Source organism: Pteropus medius, unplaced genomic scaffold, assembly GCF_902729225.1.
Source record: "Pteropus medius unplaced genomic scaffold, Ma_sr-lr_union100, whole genome shotgun sequence".
In the NCBI taxonomy this organism is placed as follows: domain Eukaryota; kingdom Metazoa; phylum Chordata; class Mammalia; order Chiroptera; family Pteropodidae; genus Pteropus; species Pteropus medius.
Window position 1 is genome coordinate 17587191 of NW_024349803.1, and position 22559 is coordinate 17609749.

Genomic DNA, 22559 nt, shown 5'->3' on the forward strand with positions numbered 1-22559 from the left:
CCAGTGGGCCTTGTGGTTAGCCGAGTCAGTCTCTTTACAGTTCAGCCCTTTAGAGTTTTGTTGTTTATCCTTTCCCCTGGGAAGGACAGAGAGTTAATACAGGAACATCATTAAAAAACAAAGATAATCGAAGATCAGTTTTGTATATTTTTCCAGAGGTTTCATGCATGTTCAAGCTAGTATGGATAGATATTTTTACACAAAAGGCAGCTTGCCGTCCTCCCTTATCTGCACTTTGCCCTTTGCATGAGGTGCATCTCGGAGGGCCTGCAGTCCTGATCAGCAGAGTTTCCTTACTTTTTCATTGTGTTAACGTAAGCAGTCCCCTTTGCACGAAGGGTCTGCCACAGTGTATGCCCTTGTGCTTATCTCCTTAGGTGCCTGAGTCAGAGTTCCAAGGGCGCAGACCCAGTGGTAGGTAGATCGGGAGTCTTGGGATAGGCACGTTCTCAGTCTCTGACCAGACGCCAAGCTGCTTTCTGCAGTGGCCACAGCAGGCTCTGCCGGCAGTGCACAGGGTGTTCACATTTTCTAACGGCTTTTCAGAAGGACTTGTTCATTAAGTCTGTAATTCTTCTGGCTCACAGATAGAGCACCACCCCAGAGTTGCAAAATATGCTATGGAAAATCATTCCCTCCGGGAGGAGAATAGAAGACTGAGGTTATTAGAGCCTGTGAAAAGAGCCCACGAAATGGACGCCCAGACCATTGCGATGCTAGAAAAGGCTTTCTTCGAAGTATCTGGCACAGAGAAAAATGACAAAAGTAAGAAGCGATTGTATTACATGCCTTCTGGGGCAGGGGGCCTGTTTTAAAGGCCATTTTATTGCCTTGCATTGGGAGGGGTCGTCATTTTAGCCTCTAGACCTGGTGCTAATTTCTTATATATGAACTTATTTTTTTATGTTATCAAAAGGCATTTTCTATACTTTTTTCTCAAAAATCACAGAGTCTTAAATTATGTAGGCTACCATATATCTCTTTTGTGGATAAAAGGTTGATTCAGATATTATTTTTAATTTTATTAAATAGAATTTTTCCGTGTTAAGTATATGAAATGAAAAGTGTGATTAAGCACAACGTGATGAACGTGGAGGTGAGATGTTTGTCCACCTGATTAAGGTCTGTATGGTGAGAGATGTCGGTGTGATCGGACTCATGGTCCACCCAGCAGCGTGTTTCAGTCCTGGTGTTGTGGTCACTGGTCACATTTGCCAGCGTACGCTGTTAGTTATATACAATATTTCCATAAGTTTACTTTTACTTTGTGAAACGTGGTTTAGTTAGTACTGAATCTAACCTACAGGCTTGGCAGCTATTGTTAAATGCTCTGGGGTTTGGTAGCAGTCTATATTTGCTCCATTTTTAGTGTGAATATTTTCACGGTCTTTTATCATATTCTATCTCAGCCTTTGTTTCTGTTTTGGTTGAAATTGAGCAAGTTCTAATCTTTTTATTCTGTGCTCAAAGAAGCCTGTTTGTCTCCTTGCTTTTTAAAATTTCCTTTTCAAAGCCTTCTTCCTTTCCATTATGACTTAATTAAAGAATAAAATTCTCTAAGTATTTGGGTTGTGGAGAGACTAAGATTTTAGATGCGAAGTTAAAATCAGTTTTTCTGTTTATTTCACTTATTTTCTCTGTAATGCTCTGTATTTCGTTGGCAATTTTGGCCTCAGTTGTACCTTTACTTACTGCCTATGAAAGTTAATAATGGTCATTTCTGGACCTCACCGTCTTCAAAACATATAGCATTCTTTCGACAGCTGTGACGTGATCAAATTTTTCCTCACTGAAACTCAGTGGAACGCTCTTCAACATAGTCAGTTTTCTAAATAATCCCTGAAAACTAATCTTTTTTTACCTGGCAGATGATACCAAATCCTTTCACGTTGCTGCCTTTGCTGTTTGTCTCCTTTCCTAAAATTCATTGACTCTTAACATTAGCCGAATTGGAGCACTAATTCCTGCCAGGTTCCCCTGGTGGCGTTTCCTCTCCAGCGCTGTGTGCGTTATACTTCAGCATTGTTGGCTCTTGCTCCTAATGGTGTTGCCTTAAATATGCCTCTCCATCCTGTGGCTTCTAGCTTCTCAAAAACAACTTCTTATATTCTTTACCACACTGTATCGTATCTTATGTCTCCTGCTGAGTTATAGGCTCTCGTATTTTAGGGTCCACCTTCCAACCATTTCTCATTTTTCCTCCTTGTGCTTCAAAGCAAATACCTGGCAGAGAACCTAGAAAATGTATTCTGTTATTTTTGTCTTTCAATGACCAAGTCGTTTCCTTATTATCAGGTCAGCAAGGATTCTCTCCTAAAGTTGCAAAAGAACCAATTTCATTAGCAAACACGGAGAAGTTAAAAGCACAACTCCTGCAAATTCAGACAGAGCTGAATAATTCAAAGCAAGAGTATGAAGAATTCAAAGAACTAACTAGGTAAAGTGTAAATACACATTCATGCTTATCTATTTAATATCTTTTAGTGTTAATTTGTTTTAGAGTTTGACAGTGACAATTTCATTGAGCATTTTACTTTAAATATTAAATTCTCATATAGCAACTAACTTGTTTTGACATGAGGGAAAAGGGCTTGTTTCAAATTTTTTTTAACTTATTGTTTTTAAATTGAGGCATAATTGGCACAACCTTCTAGCTCTTTAGTAGTGTATTTAATGACAATGTGAATGTTTTACAGGATATACCTGTTGAGCTGAATGTCTGTTGAACTTACATAGAAAATTCCTAATCTGGCCACCAAATTAAATCACTGTTGTTTTGAATTAAGTGTGGGTTTTTAGAAATTTCAGAATTGTTAATATTCTTACTTGATGCTCTTTATGTAATGAAAACAAAGATAAACCACATTCATATTATAGCTAAGATTAATCCTATTCTAAAATATAAAGAAGTGTTTGTTTTAAAAATAACATCACATGTGGAACCAGCATGGACTGTTTGGGCTTCTGAAATAGAGCTCTGCCATTTGCTAGTTGAACACCTTAAACAGTCATCAGTCTCTGAGCTGTATTTTACCCCGTTGGAAAATGAGGGTAATAATCTAAGACTACCTCTGATTTAAAGAGATAACTGTAAAGTTATGCATGAATATAAACTGTAAAGTACTCTACACATGTATGACATTACTTATTACCTAAAACGCTCAATTTAATATCTATTAGGAAAAGGCAGCTAGAATTAGAATCAGAGCTTCAGTCTTTGCAAAAAGCGAACCTTAATCTTGAAAACCTTTTGGAAGCAACAAAAGCATGCAAGCGACAAGAAGTCTCTCAGCTGAATAAAATTCATGCTGAAACACTAAAGGTAGGTAATCCGAAGCAATACTTCAGTCTTAAATCACTGCTGTCTCATTTTGTTAATAATGGAGTCTGCACAGGTTCTCTCCAGATACAGATAGATCCCCTTGTAGGCAGTTAACCTAGGGTGATGCCAGTTCTGGTGTTCCGATGTAGAACCCCTGACAGACAGGGCGGCATAGGACAAAATACACCGAGGCGTCAGACCTGGGTTCAAGTTCTGATCTGCTACTACCCTTCTTTGGCAGGGTTTCCTAACTTCTGAGCCTCATATTTGTTGTCTCTGAATTGGAGGTGAGGATAATTTAATGGTTTTTTAGGTTTTTTAGAGCATTAAATGAGATAGTAAAGTGCCCGGCCCCTGGTAGGTCTCTGTAAGTGGTATATGTTGCTATAAGGCATCGTGTGCTCAGTTTGCCCTGGAAGGATAGAAATCCTAAAGACAAAGACCATGAAAGGATCAAGGGTAACAGTGGTGTTAATAGGAGGGTTTCCCCCGCAAACAACCAGAGCCTCATAAAGGAAAAAAGCTGGACACCTGAGATCGAGGAAAGAGAATACACAGAAAAGCAAAAGATTAAGAAGGTGCTGCTGCTCGCGATTTGAGCTTTTTGTACTAAATGCTCTGAATGCCAAAAAACGCTTTCCTTATACATCTGAAACTTTATCATAAATAATGTTTATCCCTAACGGCTACCTTTAACACTGATGTTTTTTGTGTCACTTAATAAGAAACTGCTTTTAAAAGTAATTTTATTCATCCATGTGAATAGTTAATCACACGACTGGAATATTTAAAGGTACAGAGTATACAGTGACAAGTCTCTTTCCGTCTGCTACCCTTCCAGCCAGCCAGAAACCTATTTGGAGGGATTCAGTGTCACCAAGTTTTTGGGGGTTTTGTTTTCTTTTTTTTTTTTTTTTTACTTTACACAAATATTACCATATGATACATACACATCATTCTACACCTTGTTTTTTTGTTTTTTTTTTTGAACTTAACAGATATTTTTGATTTTATCCCATATCTCAAGGGAAAAAAGAACCTTCTCTCCGTTTGGTTTTTGTTTGTTTAAGCAGCTGCACAAGAATGTTGTATGCATATATCATGATTTGTTTAACCTGAGAATTGCTATTTTTTCTTATAAAGGTAGAATATTTTTCTTTGCTTTTTAAAAAAAAAGATAGTCTTCAAAATCTGTGTGGAATATTCCTTTTAAATACTTGTAGACTATTTCCAGGTGTTTTATAATTTGTGTCTGTAGTCTTTTAGCACGATGGAATTACAGATCTTGAAGCACTGTGACCCTCTAGTGCTACTTCGGTTTATAGCTGAGCAAACAGGACAAAGGATTAAAAGGTTTACCAAGAATAACACAGCACTTCAGATCTTTCGTTGTTCATTTTTAATTATGTGAGTGCTTTACGAATACATTTTCCTTGTTTCAAAAAATAGACCTCTGTATACAAGTTTGGGTTAAAGTTCCCACGGAGCAGCACTGCCAGTCTGGGTCTGATCTAGCCCTTCACCCCTCACCCCGGGCAATGTGTTCCCAGCTTGGGAATCCTTTGTCTTAACAGTTTTGTAGAATAAATGTACATGGACTGAGAAAGATGTGTAGAATTCTTTAACAGACCTTTTTTTGTTGTGCTTTGTTTTTAAAAATAAGTGGTATCGTCCTACATATGTTATTCCACAGTGGGCCTTTGTTAACTCAGAGATGGATATGCCTTGGATCTTTCTGTGTTAACTAGTACGTAGAGCTCTACCTCATCTTAAACCTAGGCTTCCATGTTTTGGATGACCGTGGTTTATTTAGGTGGTTTCCCGTGCAAGCATTCTCTGGCTTCTCCTCCTATGAGGGAGAAGTGGTAGTGTTAGGACATCTCAGTTTGGAGTCAGTTCTGCTGACTGGCCCCTCCAGGTGGCCTCACCCTGTGCCTTCCCAGGAAGTCAGGGAGCACTCATTCCCTAGCACTGGCCCCTAGAACGGGCATTGTCAGGCTCTTTACTGTTTGACAGTCTGATGGGTGAAAAATGGCATCTTGTTAAGGTTTTGATTTTCATTTTCCTCATTTCTAGTGAGGTCAAATGTATTTTCCTATGTTTGTTGTCCATTTGCATTTCCTTTTTCTATGAATAAAGAGTCTATTTTCTTACTAGTTTACTTATTTTTTCTGATTTGTAGGAATTTTTATGTTAAACTTTTGTTATGCCCAGCGCCAATATATTCTGCCATCATGTTGCTTGTTATCCTTGTATGTGACACTTTCGTTACACAGAAGTTTTAAAATTTTGATACAGCCAGATTTATTGATCGTTTAACTTTATGACTTCTTTTATTCATTTTTAAAGGCCCAGACAATGTCAAGGTCATCAGTATATTCCACTTTCTTTTATAACTGTTTTTCATTGAGATGTTTAATGCATCTGCTGTTTTACTTTTGAGTGGTATGAAATAAGGATTTAACTTAATAAGTCTCTGTTTTTCTCACTAATTTGAACTTTGCACATATAAATTGTCTATTTCTGGACTTTGTATTTTCTTTCAATGTTTATTTGACTATTCATATGCTAATCACTTTTAAAATGACCCTACCCTATAATGTATTTTTCTATTGTCCAGCGAAGTCTTCCCAATTTGTTCCTTTTTTAGTTGTCTCTTCTTACACATTTATTCTTTGTATGAAGTTTGGAATCAGCCTATCAAGTTTCTTTTTTCTAAATCTAACTGGAATTTTGCTTGAGACTGCATTGAATTGATATTTGTTTCTACTTGTTTTCCATTTGTTTCTGTGCTGCCTCTATTTGATGAATAGAATTGCAATTTTATCCTCTGTGTTCACCGAATTACTAAATATGGTATTTTTTTTTTTTATGTGTACTAATGTCGTTTTCCATAACTTTTTGCTGCAGATTATAACTACACCAACCAAGGCTTATCAACTTTGGTCTCGGCCAGTATCAAAATTAAGCCCTGAGACGGGGAGCTTTGGCGCCATGCACACTCAGAATTCTAGCAAATTAGATAATGACATCTTAAATGAGCCAATTCCACCTGAGATGAATGAACAAGCTTTTGAGGCCATTTCTGAGGAGCTTAGATTGGTGCAGGTAATATTTAGTTTTAGAAAAAATTAATAATTAGACATTCATTTAAACAAATTTTCCTTATTATTTTAACTCTATAACTGGTGTATTCAGACTTGTTTAGTATCTTTTTAAGTGTGGATGTGTAAAGGTCCCTGGCTTACAAATCAGCCTACTCTAGTTCTTTTAATTCATTTAGCAAGTCACTCTGTAATCTCCTGGGGCTTTAGGTCTCTCATATGTAAAAAGACCAGTTGCCACTAGTTGCAAGCTGCAGAACTGGTTTATATGGCACAATGCTGTATCTGCTAAAGAAAGTTAAAATAGTTGAATCTTATTACAGATGAAATTTTAGACAGCTTTTGATATATTTGAAATAATGTGAAATTTGTTTGTCTCAGAATTCTGGTGATTTCTTTAATTTTTAAAGGTTTTCCTACTGTCTAGTAAAACTTAGAGTGAGCCAGACCACCCCAAATTCCAAAGTTTTGTCCTTTTTAAAGCGTGGAGGCCTTCCTGGTGAAGTCACTCCATACAATCCTGAGAAAGCTCAGTGGTCTCTAGATTGTTCTACGGTTTAATTCGTGACTTTAGTTTTAATCACTTCTTTCCTTTGTCTTTCAAATTGCCCACTTTGATGGACCACAAATGTAATTCTGAAATATGAGAAGTCATAAGTATAGTCTTTTAAAGTTGTTTTCTGGCTCCAAACTGGCCTTTGATACCTTTGTCTTCATGAGGTTTTGAGTTCTGTTTTTTTTTTTTTTTTTTTTAATGCAGAAGAAATGGTGGAATGCTTGAGATTTTCATTAAAAGAATTTTTGACAACTGAAGTTTTTGTGTTACAGGAACAAATGAGTGCCGTTCAAGTCAAGTTGGACGAGGAAGAGCACAAGAACCTAAAGCTTCAGCAGCACATTGACAAACTGGAACACCATTCCACACAAATGCAGGAGGTAAGACCCAGAGCATGGCCCCAGAAGTGTGGGAAACGCATCGTCAAAGGGAGAGTCTATAGGAAGAAAATGACTTCACAGAGCCTCAGTCGGGCCGATTTGAGTTGTGTTCTCTACTTTGTTACTCCGCATGCTACTCCGACAATGAGACACACATCGCTAGTCTGAGTTCTGGCCCTCGGCATTGCCAGCGGGCCCGTGCTGTTTGTCTGGACAGTTCAGGGGCTCGCGGCGATCCTTCTTCCCTCACTGTAGTTGTGGCGACAGTTGACTTTCTTCTGGTCAGAGACCTTAGATCTAGATCTGAAAAGCGGAAACAAGGTAATGATTTGGAGCGCGTCTCGGCACGCCAGTATTCCTTTTCCAGCAAATTGCTCTCTTTCCCGCAGCTTTTCTCATCAGAGAGAACTGACTGGACCAAACAGCAGCAGGAGCATCTTTCACAGTTGAACCTCCTTGAAAAGCAGCTTCGGGACACTCAAACGAAGAATGACTGTAAGTGTGAACAGCTGGGCGTTTCGTCATCTGAATACTGTAACTCGGTATCTTTTTACTTATATGGATAAATCTTGTCCCTGTGTTTTTGGTTGGTGGTTTGTTTGTTTTAATTAGACAACTGAATTGAGTTCGCATGGCAGTGGTAAGTCATGGCAACATCATAAAGGCTAATTTGCTTCAGGACTTCTCACAAACGATACAACTGTTTGCTTATAGTTTTAATATTGCTTTGAAAGTGAAGTATCATGAATTCATAAGATGAGTCATATTTTAATAATGAGAAATAAACCGTAAGTTATGTTTTGGTGTATATGCGTAGATGTGGGTTTATCATTTGGTTCCCACGGTTTTTTTCTAGTTTATTTTTCCTTTCATCAAAGTATTTGCAGTTGTTTATAATAAAGCTAAAACAAAAAAGACAGCTGTTCTATTTTCTTTGATCTAAGAAGTTACTTAATTTTTACTTCCAATTGGAAGTAAAGTTTTTAATTTACTTTGGAAAGTTCTGGCACATTTCCAAGGGATTTTTGATAAGTAAGATTAGGTCACTTAAAATGTTAAATCTCTTGATTTTTCCCCCCTTATATTGAATTTTGATGCACATTCTACACGAGAAATGTAGAAAATCAAATGACCTACAAGTCAGAGACAGGTAGATGTTAACTCTTCCTTTTCTGGTAGAAATGATAACAAAAACCATGAACAAGGGAGAGGAAGAAAATAGAAATCTCAGAGCTCCTAGTTCCCTCTGCTTCGTTGTTCAACATCTTTACTGAATATGGTTTCTCCAACTTGTTTTGCTGATTGTGTGAAGATACCTATGGCATTTATTTGCCTACTTAGTAAAAAAATAAGTGTAGAGAAGCTTGTTGAGGATTTATTTTGTTTGCTTTTTAGTTTTGAAAAGTGAGGTGCATGACCTGCGAGTAGTTCTTCATTCTGCAGACAAGGAGCTGTCTTCGGTGAAGCTGGAGTATAGTTCATTCAGAGAGAGTCAGGAGAAAGAACTGAACAGCCTTTCCGAAAGACACATGCATATTCAGCTTCAACTAGAGAATGTCAGGTAGAGTTGTTCTGTTATGGTTTCACGTTGCCTGATTGGCCTGTAACCCAGGACTACTTGACGTGCAAGTGCTGTAAGCCCAACTCAAACTAGTTAAACACATGAAAAGGTAATCTGTTGGTTCACGGCATTGGGAACCCCAGAGGTGATTTTAATTTCAGGAACAAACGGAATTGAGTCTCACACTGTCAGTGCGCATTCTCTCTCTGTCTCTCCCTGTCTCTCCCTGTCTCTCTCAGTCTCTCTCAGTCTCTCTCAGTCTCTCTCAGTCCCTGCTCTGCTTCTCTCTGCGTTTCCCTCATTCTGTCCTACTGTTGAGGGCCTTCCTCCACGTAACAGGGAACAGACCGCCTTACTGCTCCATATTCCGTCTCCTAGCATAACCACCCCTGCGAAGAAATCCGCTCTGCCAACAGCCATCTGTCAGTCCTAGGGAGAATTTGCATTGGCCTTGCATGGGTCATCTGCTTACCTTTGGACCAGTCATACCAAGAGTGTGAGGTGGTGTTAGCCCAACACAGGTGATGTGCCTGTTCCAGAGAGAAAGGTGTGCTCTTATTAGAAGAAGGGATAGTTAAGGTAGACCAAATCAGTGGTTGTCACCGCTGCCCACAGTAACTCTCTCGAGGCTGGCTGGTTAGGCAAGTAATCTAAGACGTAAATTGTTTGTTTTCACTGTTTTTTTCCCTTGCTAATTTCAGCCTTTTGTAAAACAACTTAAAACCATTTTGTGTTTTTAATAACTGTCTCCCGGATCTATGGCAATAATTAATAATGGACATTTTGTATGTGATGCCATGAGAGTGATATGATTGTGACTGCTCAATCTAGAAAAGCTGCAAATAGACAACCTTGAATTTAATTTTTATAGGAATTGCAGAAACTAAAATCTGTAACTCTGAGTGTTTTCAACAAGGAATTAAACAACAAGGAATTAAAATAGAGTAAGAAAACTCGAGATCTGCAGGCCAGATCTATTCCTAGACGTGTTTTTAGTGGGCTTGCACAGTGTGGTTTTTAAAAAAAATTTAGCATAGCATTTTTAAAAATGAGAGTTTTCTTATAAAAATTCATATTTCGGCTTCCTCTTAAAAATCAGTTTGGTGGCACAGGGCCCACATTCCTGCATGGCAACCATCACGTGCTGTTTGAATCACCCTTTCCCTTTAGAGAGGGGCATGAGCTGGGTCAGTACAGCCTCCATCACTCACCCCCGCACTGTTTTCCCAGCACCAAGGCTGCCGGTCGGTTGTCATTTATCACAAGTGCACTGTTGGTTTTTCTTACACCTGGCATTTGCTTTTAATATTGGAATCACTGAATCTAATCCTGGCTCTGTCATCAACTAATTCTGTGGGATTTTGTTTTGAAAGTCACTCCACTAATCTTATTGGGTCTTAATTTCCTCATGTTTACATGTAAGAGTTGAACTAGATCTAAAATGTTAATTCTCTGTATTTGGCTATGTACTTAAATTCTGTCTTAAAAATATTTAAAAATATTGAGCTTTCCTTGCTTTTTAAGTTGGACATAATTTAATTGTTCTCGGTACCTCAGGTTTAACATCACTTATTGGGCCGCTTATACTCCATTGTGGCTCTCCGTGCACAATACCCTGTGTTTCTTCAATTGTTTTGCCTGCTTTATATATACAGTCTGCGTCATGAATGCACATGTTCCCCCTCTCTCCTATCTGTTGTCTTTACATCTATCTTTAGCAACTGTTTATAGCAATTTGCTGCTTCCGCTCTGCTTTCGGTCAGTAAAACAGACCCATGTCTAATAATCTGTATAGAAGCTGGGACATCTGTTTTGGATGGTCCACAGATCAGGTTCATTGTTTACTGCTTCTTGGCTGAGCTCTGGACGTTTGGGCATGTCACATAGCATGTTGGGGAGCAGAGTAAGAGGATGAAACCCTGAAAAGTAGTAACTAATAATTGAATAAAAAAGTCGGTTTATCCAGAGGGAGTTTACTCTGTTGCTCAGATCAAAGCCACATTTGGCATCTTAGAAAGCCTTCCTAGAGTTGGGAGACTGTGATGAACGGATAGAATTGAGCTATCAACAAAACTAAACTGATGGCCGGTCCCTAGGTTACGTGAGGGTTAGGTCGAGAACCCCCTAAATGAGTCTCATCGCTCTAAATCACCAGTCAGTGAAGCATGTCTGGTTGAAACCATGGGAGAAAAAAATGAGGATAGAGGATGGCTACAGGCTCACACCCTGTCTTTTCCGTCCCCATCACACTACGCCATGGTCCAGTCTGTCTCATAATTTTTTGCATCACGGACATTTTACGTAAGTTCTCGAGGAGCTTTACATCAGTCAGGATCTCTGTAGGTTGGGAATGGTCTGTCGATGGGATAAACTGAACTGCAGATAATCTGACTAGCAGAACTACATTTAATGTTTATATTTACGATTGTAAAAATGTTTTCCTGATAAAGATTAGAAAATGAAAAGCTTCTTGAGAGCAAAGCCTGCCTACAGGATTCCTATGAAAACTTACAAGAAGTAATGAAGTTTGAAATTGACCAACTTTCAAAAAACCTCCAAAACTGCAAAAAAGAAAACGAAACTCTGAAATCTGATCTGAATGTAAGTTAAGAAGGGTATTGGTTATTCTTGAATTTGTCCTGGATGTGTGACTGTTTGGTGGCGTGCAGGGCAAGCACTGCTTTGACCTCCTCCTGACTTTTTATACTGGCCTGGCCCGTAGGCCAGCCACACAGAAGACACTCGGTGTGTTTGTTGACTACACATTGCTAGTAACAGTTACTTAAAATCTAATGTCACATTGTCTTTTAGAATTTGATGGAGCTTTTTGAGGCAGAAAAAGAACGCAATAATAAATTATTATTACAATTTGAAGAAGATAAAGAAAACAGTTCTAAGTGAGTGCTATTTACCTTTTCCATTAGTTGACTAGAATATAATTTACTACCACATACTTTAGCTTGTTTTAATTGCTAAAACCCTGTAAAGTTATTTTTTTAAAGCATTCCAAAATATGAGTATCAGATTCCTTTATATAAATGGCTATGTCGAGGAACTTAATTTTTTAAAATATTCAATAACTAGCTATGGTACTTTTTAAATGAATGGTGGTGATCAGAACTCAGGACCTTCTATTAATAAATCACAGTATTTATTATCAGTAGATGGGGAATGATTTTTATTTCTGTCTCTACTATTCTTTTTCTAGCTGCTCTTTTTTTTCTCCTGTTTCTTAATATGAATGCTATTGTCTTTCTTCCGTTTCTTTCCAAGTTCTTTTTCTTGGTGATCTCTGTCAGTCTCTTAGCTTCAGCCAACCCGGATGATTATTACTCTAATGAGAATTTGTATTTGTTTATCAGCAGCTACTTGTAGAGTTCATACTATGAGACAGATTTTCTTCTAGACCCTGATACACAGTGGTGGATACATACATCTAGTTAGGAAACACAGTTACCATTTAGTAATTCATTCAAACATTTAGTGATATCCAACTAGCCAGGCACTATTCTGCAAATGCCAGAACATTTAGAAATAAGACAGTGACCAGAATATCCCTGTCCGTCCTCATGAGTTTTACATTTCTAGCACAGAGAGCTAGGTAATAAATAAACACTATATGATATATGTTATGTTAGGGAGTCCTAAGTTTTCTGAAGAAAAATAAACCCGTGGCACAAAAAGGAGTTCTCATTCAGTAGTTTCTGACTCGTACTGGACTACAGCGCCTAATGAAGCTTAGTTGCGTTGCACCGAATCTCCTCTGCACAAACAGACTCAGCCCCTGTTTCCGCTGAATGAGGTCATGAGTAAAAGATAATTCTTCTCTTCCAGAGAAATTTTAGATGTTCTCGAGGCTGTCCGTCAGGAGAAACAGAGAGAGATGGCCAAGTGTGAGCAGCAGGTAATTGTCCTATACTCCAAAATTTGAAGTTTGTAATTTTTTCTGATGTCTAAAATAGTTGAATATAACAAACCACTTCAGCTTTCAGATGTTGAAAATTGATAATAAAAAGATGGAATGTTTGGTCGGTTGTATTATTTTTTAGTTCTTATTTTTCTAAGTCCAAGATGGCTTTTATCATAAATTATTGGTGGTCTCCCCATGGAGACCACAAAATCATTGTCTTTTAACCCAACATCATTTTCAAATATTATTCCTAGTGTACACTGTACAATATGAAAGTCTGTTTCAACCGTTTTTTAAAGTGTATGTGATTTAATTCCTTTTTCTAAAAATATACATTTTTTTCCTATAGATGACAAAAGTACAGAAACTAGAAGAGAGTTTGTCTGCTACTGAAAAAGTTATCAGTTCTCTGGAGAGATCTAGAGATGCCGACAAGGTAGGTAGAGGTCGAAGCTTCATTATTCTATTTCTTTTATAAACACTGCTTTAACATTCCAGTCTCCTGCCCCCAGGGTGACCGATAACTAGCATTTCTGTGTGCACTTAGGCCTTGTTCATCTTCCAAGGTCACTAGAAAATGAGTTCTTTCATTCACGTTAATTTTCCATGTAACTTCAAGCGCAAACTGTTTGATCTCTCTTGATGGCAGTATTTCTAAAACACAACTTGCCCCTTTTAACTAGGACGCCGTTAGTGTGACCATTTCTTGTTGATTCTGAGTCCCATGTACAAATTCTCAAATCCTTGGTGTTGACTTTAACTAGAATAATGTAATATGTATGTCCAAATATAAAATCAGGTATAAATTTCATTTATGTCTAGCTCTTATTCATTTGTAAAATCAAAGCAAGTGATTAAATAATGTAGTATAAAGCCACTAAAATGTAAATTAATAATATTGATGTAATGTGAATTATTTTGCTAAGATAAAACTGACTTCTGTTATTAGGAAAGGTAAACAGTCTACCATTTAAAAATGACCTGACCTCCTTGATGTCATTGAGTGTGAAGACATTGTTTATGTTCTCTTCAGGAAGTTGTAGCTGACCTCATGGGCCAGATCCAGGAGCTGAGGACATCCACCTGTGAGAAGACAGAAGCCATGGACGCCCTGAAGCAAGAACTGAAGGACATTAATGTAAGTTCTATCACCAGCAAGATACTAAATTTGTGTGTGAGACACACTTCATAGGCTCCTTGAGAGGCTGACAGATGCTTCACCAGAAGAAAGATTCTGTTGGCAAACAGATGTGGAAATAATGGTCACAGCTCGGCAGGGCCTGTGTTTGCAGACCCAGCAGAGCGTTTCCTGTGGCCGCACGCGGCCGCGTCCCTGGAGGCTGTGCAGGCTGCACGCCGCTCAGATTTCAGTGCGCGTGGAACAGTGTTCTCTGTGCACTGCTGGGAATCGCTGATCTGAACGAGCTCAGAAACAGGCCGGTTGTTGCCCGGATAGTGAAGGGTATAGTGTTCCTTAATTGTTTCAAGAAGAAAAGTGAAGATTTCTGTCTAGGTCCCTCGCTCTGCTCCAATGGGAGCTCGCTGTACTCCACCTTTATTTCTGAAGGCAGTCTGCTGATAAAGATGGCAAAAACAGATATTTTTTCACTGATACCCGTGGGACTTTTCCACTCCTTTTTGCCATTCATGCATTTATTCTTCTATACCTTCATTCAACAAGTAGTTATCAAATTAATTTGTGTTAATCTGGATATCACTTTGGAACTCAGACTCATCGTTATTTTAATCTAAAAATACAGGTAATAGTCTACGGCCATGCTACCCTGAACAAGCCCGATCCCGTCTGATCTCGAAAGCTAAGCAGGGTTGGGCCTGGTTAGTACTGGGATGGGAGACCACCTTGGAAGACCAGGTGTTATAGGCATAAAATAAATAAATAAATAAATAAACAAATAAATAAATAAATAAATAAGGGATTGTAAGCTGACAAGGTCCTTGCAATCTGTGAGATCACCCAAGGGTTGCCTTGCCTAAAAAAAAAATAATAAATCAAAATAAAAATACAGGCAATAAAGCAGATGGCTCTTGTTTTGTAACTTTTTTTCTGCAGTGCAAATACAACTCTGCTTTGGTTGATAAAGAAGAGAGCCAAGTGTTGATCAAGAGACAGGAAGTGGAGATTCTGGATCTGAAAGAAACTCTTAGACTGAGAATACTCTCCGAAGACATAGAGGTAATGGTCACCACCTCATGACTCTTTTTTTGCTCTATTACTTGTCAATATGTGTGTGTGTGTATGGAGGTTCTTAATAAATAGAGGGTTTTTTAAAGGAATAAGTCGTAATTAGACATTTTCTCCATGGTAGTTAGACAATTAATAGATAACAATAACATTGTTGTATTTTATTCGGTTGATTTATTTTCACTTGTTTGTGCTCACAGCTCGGCAGGGTCCTGTAGCTGACCCTCTTCCGAAGGGGGTGCAGAGTGCAGAGCAGACCATGCACTTGGATGTAGTGGTAGCAGCAGGGAGCAAAGAAAGGGCTGGCCAACAGGTCAACCTCAAGGTTGCCTGTTTTAGCTAAAGCAAGTTTTAATTTTTTTGTTATTGATGTAAATTTATCTTTTTAAAAATTAGGCAATACTGTCACATGGTTCACAATTCAAAATGTATAAAGCCATGTACATTCCCTCTTGTGTATCCTTCCAGAAATATTTTAGGTAAATCCTATATACATTTAGCTTTCTTTTTTTCACAGATGGTAACCCACTGTGTATATACTTCTCTGCACTTCCTTTAGAAATAAGGTTTTCTTGCTAAACTATGCTACACATGAAACAAATTCAAATATTTATTGAACCTACCTACCATACATGCTGTTGCCTGGCTTGGCAGTTGAGAATGGAAGAATGATCGAAACACTGTTGCTCACCTCAAAGCATGCAGTCTAGTGTAAGAGATCGATGGATCATGTACTAAATGACCTGGGAGCACAGAGAAGGGAGAGAGGGGAGTAACTATGCTTGGAGAATTCCAGAGAGCTTCCCAGAGGAGATAGTAGTTGTACAAGACTTTGATAGGGAGGGAAGCTTGGCAGCTATGAATGTTTGTTGAGCATCCCCTGCAAGGGGAACAATTAGCTGTGACCATCTTGAGGAGCACGAGCTGCGTCTGCTTGGTGGAAGGGCATCAGCTGTACCTCTGAGGAAACCCGGACTGCACAGACTCCAGGCCCCAGGAGAAGGCAATAAGGTCTGAACCAGGAAGTGCTGGTGGCGCTGTGGGGTGAGACGGAATTGAGAAGTGTCTCTCAGAACAGTTGACAGCATTTGGTCTAGTTGGATGCACGCCGTGATGGGAGGAAGCGGTCAGAGTGGAAGGGCACAATCCAGGGGCTGGACTGCCCAGGAGTCTGAAATCTGCCTGTGTGATCTTGTAAAAGTTCCACTTCTCTCTGTGCCTCACTTGTCACGTCTCAAAGAAGAGGCAACAATTCCGCCGTAGGCAGAGGTCCCTGCTCCAGCGCTGAACATCCACGGATAGAGCGCGGAGAACACAAAGGCATCGGTATCCTGGGAAACCGGGGATTTCACAGCAGTGAAGAGAGGACGGATTGATTCAATAAATGTGTTTCCAAACTGACAAATTTGAAAGGATATGGTTAGAGTTTCACTAAAACCAAAAAATAGTTCTAGATGGATTAGAGTTCTGTATAAATGAAATCATGGAAGTATTAGAAAGTACGAATACATATTTAGTCTTGAGATAAAGTGGCCCTTTGCAAAAAACCTTGATACCAAGGTCAGAAACCATAAGGGAAGATTATACAATATTAAAATTAAGACTAACAATAGACTAGGGGGAAATATTTACAACTGATGACAAAGGGACCATTGCCCGAATACACAGCGGAGCTCTTTTGAGTCACAAGACTCAAGAAATGACAGACATTCCTCGTGGAAAATGGACATAGAAGGTGCATGACTAGTTCCCCTAAGGAGACTGTGGGGACTGTATAGTGGCCCAGAAACCTCTGAAATCAAAGAAATGTAAATAAGAACTACCTTTTGATCTTACAACTGGTAACTGTTAGGGCTCGAGGAAGATGTACAGAGGAGGGTGATTACTCATACCTCTGGTGAAGTTTAAGGTTAGCCTTTGGGGAGGTGGTCTGGTAACACATGGCTTTAAAATGTTTGCGTATGCTTTGAGTTTGCACATTTAAAATTTTAACCTAAAGTAATAGTATGGATACGAGAATAAAATACATATAATAGTGAAAAATTCAAACCAACCCAAATATTTAGTGTTGGATTAAGTTGTAGTTCATCCATAAGATGAAATAGAGCCTACCCAGTGAAAATATATTAAAAGAGTGAACATGTGGAAAAATATTTGTGATATATCAAGTATATATACACCTACATGTTATTATTGTATCTATGATATATATGTAATATTGTATGTATCGTATATATAATTATATACATTATTATATATATATTTATACATGCACATTTGGAAGGTTAGGGCAAGCAGATTCTGCTCTAATTTGATAGGGATCATATACACTGCATATGTACAAATTACATTTGCAAACTGCAGGACTTATAATTCTCTCTGCCACTTTCCATCAAGTCACTTCCCTAAAGCTTTGATGTCCTATGACTGCATCACAGCCAGACGAACTGCCCAGCCCCTCCCCTGCTAGCCGAGGAATACTCATCTATACAGTTAGGTACCTTCCAGTGTATACAGGGCTAGAGTCAATTGGTGAGGCGACAGGCATGCTAGAGACTCATACCTCAGTGCTCCTGAGGAAAGACAGCTCAGCTTTGGGGTCTTGGGCGTGAGGGGAAAGGGGAAGTAGAGTTCAGTAAAACCTCAACTGGACACCCATATGAATTTACTGTAACATTCATCTCTAGGCCTGTTCACTAATATTAACTGCTCGGTTTGTCCTAGACTGGATCACCACACACAAGTAAAAAAAAGAAAAAAAATTCTCGTTTAAAATTTTTGTAATCTTCTAAAAATCCCATAGTCATGATTTGCATACAAATCCTTATTGGCATACCACGATTAAGAATTTCTTCTTTTGTGGGGACGGTCTCCTAACAGAGGGACATGCTCTGTGAGGACCTGACTCATGCTACGGAGCAGCTGAACATGCTCACCGAGGCCGCGAAAAAGCACTCGGGGCTCCTGCAGTCTGCCCAGGAGGAGCTGACCCGGAAGGAGGCCCTCATCCAGGAGCTTCAGCACCAGGTGAGACGCAGGGGGCGCTGCCACGCAGGATGGGGGTGCGGAGGAGGGCGGCATGGCGGCTGAGGGCCCCACCTCCGCTGATTCTCTACATACAGAAAGGTCTGCTAACGGGGCACTTAGGTAGGCGGGCAGCTGCTCCGTGGGCTCTTTCCGACCTGGCTGCTCCCGTGGCTTCAGACTTGCTTGGCTCTCTGCCTGCCCACCCTCGACCCCTGACGCGTGCCAGCAGGTTCTAACCACCGTGGTAAGGTTACCGCTGATTTTCATCCTCTCTTTAGCTGCTCTTGTTTTGTATTTGGCATTTTTCCTCAAATGACCCTTTGATCATTCATGAAGCTTAAAAACAAGTTGTTTTTGAAAAGTGTAAATAAATTGGTGAGAAAAAGAGATGAGGGATATAGTAGCAGCTCCAGATTTTTCAATTAGTTATTTTAAAAATTTCTGGGTTTTTTTGTTGTTTGTTTTTTAAAAATATCTTACTACTTTTCAAATTATTAATCAAATCGAAAAATGTAAAAAGCCTATTTTCGCATACCTGGGGAAGAGTGGCTATTCTAATTTGGACCATGTGCCCCATATTATTTTCTAACTTGTAACTTTATATCTGTTGATTTTCCCAGCTAAACCAAAAGAAAGAGGAAGTAGAACAGAAAAAGAATGAATATAACTTCAAAATGAGGCAACTCGAGCATGTGATGGATTCTGCTGCCAAGTATCCCCAGGTACTTTTCAGAAAAATGTGCGTTTCAGGAGGAATAAACAGTTTTGTGAGTGACAAAGGTGTGAAAATTACTAAGACTGTAATTTTGTCTTTTTTATAGAAAAAGATTTTTACTAACACAATTTTTTGCTTTTTACTTGATTAAAAGGTATCAGTGTTTTATGTTTTACTTGGACAAAAGAATAACAAGCTAAACATCCTGAATATTTTTTATATGCTTGGCATATACATTCTTATCTTTATAACATTCACTTAATCAGGTATTTGGATGAATTTGATTTTACTTTAGAGTCCTAAAACACCACCTCATTTTCAAACACATTTGGCAAAACTCTTGGAATCACAAGAACAAGAGATAGAAGATGGACGAGCCTCTAAGATTTCTTTGCAATACCTCGTAACAAAGCTGAATGAAGATAGAGAAGTCAAAAATGCTGAGATCTTCAGAATGAAGGTAACTGGGTAATTTTTTTCAATAAATTGAATGTTTTAAAAATAAGTAGTATCTTTTATGGTTCCTGAGGATACAAAATTCAGAAGGCACAGACAGAACTAAGAGTGGACAGAGCAAAGTATTCCTCTCAGCCCTGACCCCAGGCTGCCTGGTCTGCAGTCCCTGGAGGCTCCCCGTGTAGCCAGTTTCTTTGTCTTTTTAGAGCTTTTCAGTGCCTATGTAACGGTCTGTGATCGTCTCTCTGCCCCTTAGATTTTTGTATGATGGCAAAGAGGAATTTTCACTTAAAAGGCTAACCTTATAATCAGCTCTTTGTTCTGCTTCTGTAAATATGCTTGCCTCATAGGCTGTAGGGCATGGTGACCTTGAAATTAACTAAAGATTCATCCTCTCTTTTGCTTGTTCTGTCTAAATAACAAATATAACTGCCTGCAACCCATAGCAACTCGCGCACTTTGTAACCGGCTGAGGACAAATTAACCAATTGGCCCATGCCAGCTAAGCCCTATAAAAGCAAAGTTGCCCCTGAGCTCAGGGCCCAGATCTTCAGAACACTAGCTCTTCTGGGACCATCAGTGTAATAAACCTGAATTCTCCAGCTCTCCGAGTGCTGCTTGGTTTCTCGCCGGTCTGATTTTTGTGTAACATTTCTGCAATAATGATGGCTGTAAAGAAATGGAGTCAGATGGCTGTACCATCTCCTCTCATCATCGTGTAGTCTAACTTTTAGATCTTTGCCAATTTAATAGCTAAAGCATGTTATCTCATTGTAGTTTTAAGTTTATATTTTTCTTATTAGGATTAAGATTGAGCATCTTGTGTTTTTCTATTTTTATGAACTATGATCTTCACTCATTTTTCTATCGTTGGACTTTCAATGATTTGGAGGCATTCTTTATGTTTTAGATTTGTTTCTATGATAGTTAAAAATACTTTTCTCTTGTTTGCCATTCTTTCAAGTGTTCTTATAGTGTGACCCAGGTCCTTGGGGGTATGGTATTTGTGTGAGGGGAGAGTGCTTTTGCGTGCCATTGAGGGGTGGGAGGTGTGTGGAGGAATGCCTGGGTAGGTGATGAGTAAGTAGGTGTGTGTTGGGGGGTAAGTGGGTGTGACACTCCAAGAAGGTAGCATTTAGCCTGTAAGGTTATTGCTTTTCAGTCAGTTTTTGTTTAGGAACCAAACTAGCTTGCTGTGACCAAGTGGCATGAAGTATATGTAGTGTCTCTCTTAAGCTTTGTTTCTCGTGGAAGGGATCATTCTTGCCCTTTTTATTTAGGGCAGCCCTCAGTGTGCTGCTGTCTCAGACTGGGGCCATTATCCAGATTGACATGATCTTGGTACTTAGAAGAAATGGAGTCAGGTTAGAAGAAATCAAACAGTAGACAAGTAGAAGTAAGTGAAAAAGGACACTGCCTGCAGACAAGTAGTTGTTTCTTCAAGATGGTTATACTCATGATTTCAAGTTAGAATCCAGTTAGTATATAAATTAGAATCTACTAAATAGAATCAAATAGAACATTTATCAGAGTAGAGACTTTTTGTCATCTTTCTCATGAAGGAATTTCGATGAATTATATGATACTGATAAGAGTCTATGTTTAAGGCACTGTGGGTATGAGAATGACTTGTCATAGTTGACTTTTTATCCAGCGTTATCCAGTGCAGTGTTCTGTGCAGAGGGGGAGCTTAAAAGAGGAATATCTGTCTCAGTCGTGGTCTTGGGGAGCAAAATAACAACTACCATCATGCGTTTTCTGGGAAAAAAAAAATGTGATTTGATATGTTTTTAGGAGCAGTTGAATGAAATGGAAAACCTACGCCTGGAAGCTGAGGAGTTAAGAGAGAAAAACTGGCTCCTGCAGGGTCAACTGGATGATTTTAAAAGACAAAAGGACAGCAGGTAAGAAAGAGCCACCCACTCTGGGTCCACTCTGGGCTCACGCTGGGCTCGCCTGGGCGGAGCTCAGTGCACAAGGCTGGACTCCATACTGGTTTCCATCGGTTGCTTTCGAATCACATCTGATGAGGGTGTTGCTTGTTACGGAGTGGAAGAGTATGGCATTTGTGATCCTGCCCACTCTGTTAAACTTTGCATTATTGTAGAGCTATTGAAATGAATTTCAGACATGTGAAGTACTTGAACCAAACTGTCTACTTCTACTTAAAAAGAAGAAAGGGAGCAAATCGGTCAACAAGATAAGGTTGAAGAGATCCTACAGAAAAAGGGAGAATTTCCTACTGATTGGTTTTGCTTCATGACTCGTGGTCCAGGGAAGGCTTCCGGGCAGGACTTTCCCAGAGCAGCCTTCCCTCGGGCTTGGTGTGTGTGTGTGTGTGTGTGGGCTTCAGCTAAGGCAGTATTTGGGTTGTATCAGCCCACGGCACAGCATAGTGACAGCGGCAAGTACACCTAGGCTATCCCCTGTCTCTGACACTCTAAAGTCGTGTGACTTTGGACACATTTTTAACCTCTTAGTGCCTCAGTTTCCTTAGCAATAAAATGAAGAAAATGACAGCTCTCTTCCAAGTGTTCTAAAGACCAGACATGACGTGTGTAAAGTGCTGCTTACAACGCTGGCAGACGGCAGTCACTCAGCAAATGGCAGTCAGTAAGTGTACAAAGGAGAAGCATGATCCGGCCTGTCAGCCGTCTGGGTGAGAGACTGGCGATGAGGGTGGCCTGTAACATTATGCAGCAAGCTAAAGTGAATCAGAGGAGTCTCTGAATTCAGCTTTCCCGACTGGGGGCATCTGCTCTTCCTGTGTTGTCAGAAGGTCTTGGACAGGCGCTGTCCCACCTTGCAGCTCCCCATTCCTGTCCAGAAGCAGCCCTGAGATGTCAGTGTCCACAGCCTAAGTGAGACGACAGATATTTGAGGGTGGTAACAGTGACAACCTGGGGTCGTGCGCTGCATGACGACGCTCTGGTCAGCGTCAGACCGCACACGGCAGACCGGACCGCATAAGCAGCGCGAGTGCCGTCCCAGCCGTTGTCACGTGGGAGTGCAGTGCGTTACCCACGTGTGTGTGACGATGCTGGCTAAGAACCCGCTGCGCTGCTGGTCGTAGGGAGGTGGCCCAGACCGTCACGTACGGTGCATGATACTTGCTAGTGACGATAAATGACCATGGTACTGGTGTATGTATTACGTTAGACTTTTTAATGTTCTTTTAGAGTGTACTCTTTCTACTTACTTAAAAAACGTTTGCCGTGAAACGGATGCTGTGTTACGCCGGCAGCGGCCTCATACAGCTCATGTTTATAGTGTCTTGATTGCATCATTCTTGTGTGCTTGATTTACTCTCGTGTTTTTTGCAGTC

General features: G+C 39.6%; 1 protein-coding gene and 1 pseudogene across 1 annotated transcript in view; both read left to right on the top strand.

The window, feature by feature from the left end:
• The window catches only part of KIF15 (kinesin family member 15), a 51736-nt gene that overhangs the window by 22169 nt on the left and 7008 nt on the right, over window positions 1–22559 (top strand). Inside the window, exons 14-30 of the mRNA XM_039837491.1 lie at window positions 588–765; window positions 2296–2437; window positions 3181–3322; window positions 6233–6430; window positions 7255–7362; window positions 7752–7857; window positions 8758–8923; window positions 11374–11524; window positions 11735–11820; window positions 12758–12827; window positions 13183–13269; window positions 13867–13971; window positions 14905–15027; window positions 17917–18063; window positions 18684–18785; window positions 19074–19238; window positions 21029–21138. Of these exons, the coding sequence (XP_039693425.1) occupies window positions 588–765; window positions 2296–2437; window positions 3181–3322; window positions 6233–6430; window positions 7255–7362; window positions 7752–7857; window positions 8758–8923; window positions 11374–11524; window positions 11735–11820; window positions 12758–12827; window positions 13183–13269; window positions 13867–13971; window positions 14905–15027; window positions 17917–18063; window positions 18684–18785; window positions 19074–19238; window positions 21029–21138 (2186 nt within the window). The remainder of the gene's footprint in view (window positions 1–587; window positions 766–2295; window positions 2438–3180; window positions 3323–6232; window positions 6431–7254; window positions 7363–7751; window positions 7858–8757; window positions 8924–11373; window positions 11525–11734; window positions 11821–12757; window positions 12828–13182; window positions 13270–13866; window positions 13972–14904; window positions 15028–17916; window positions 18064–18683; window positions 18786–19073; window positions 19239–21028; window positions 21139–22559) is intronic.
• LOC120582666 (uncharacterized) lies at window positions 14600–14718 on the top strand (annotated as a pseudogene).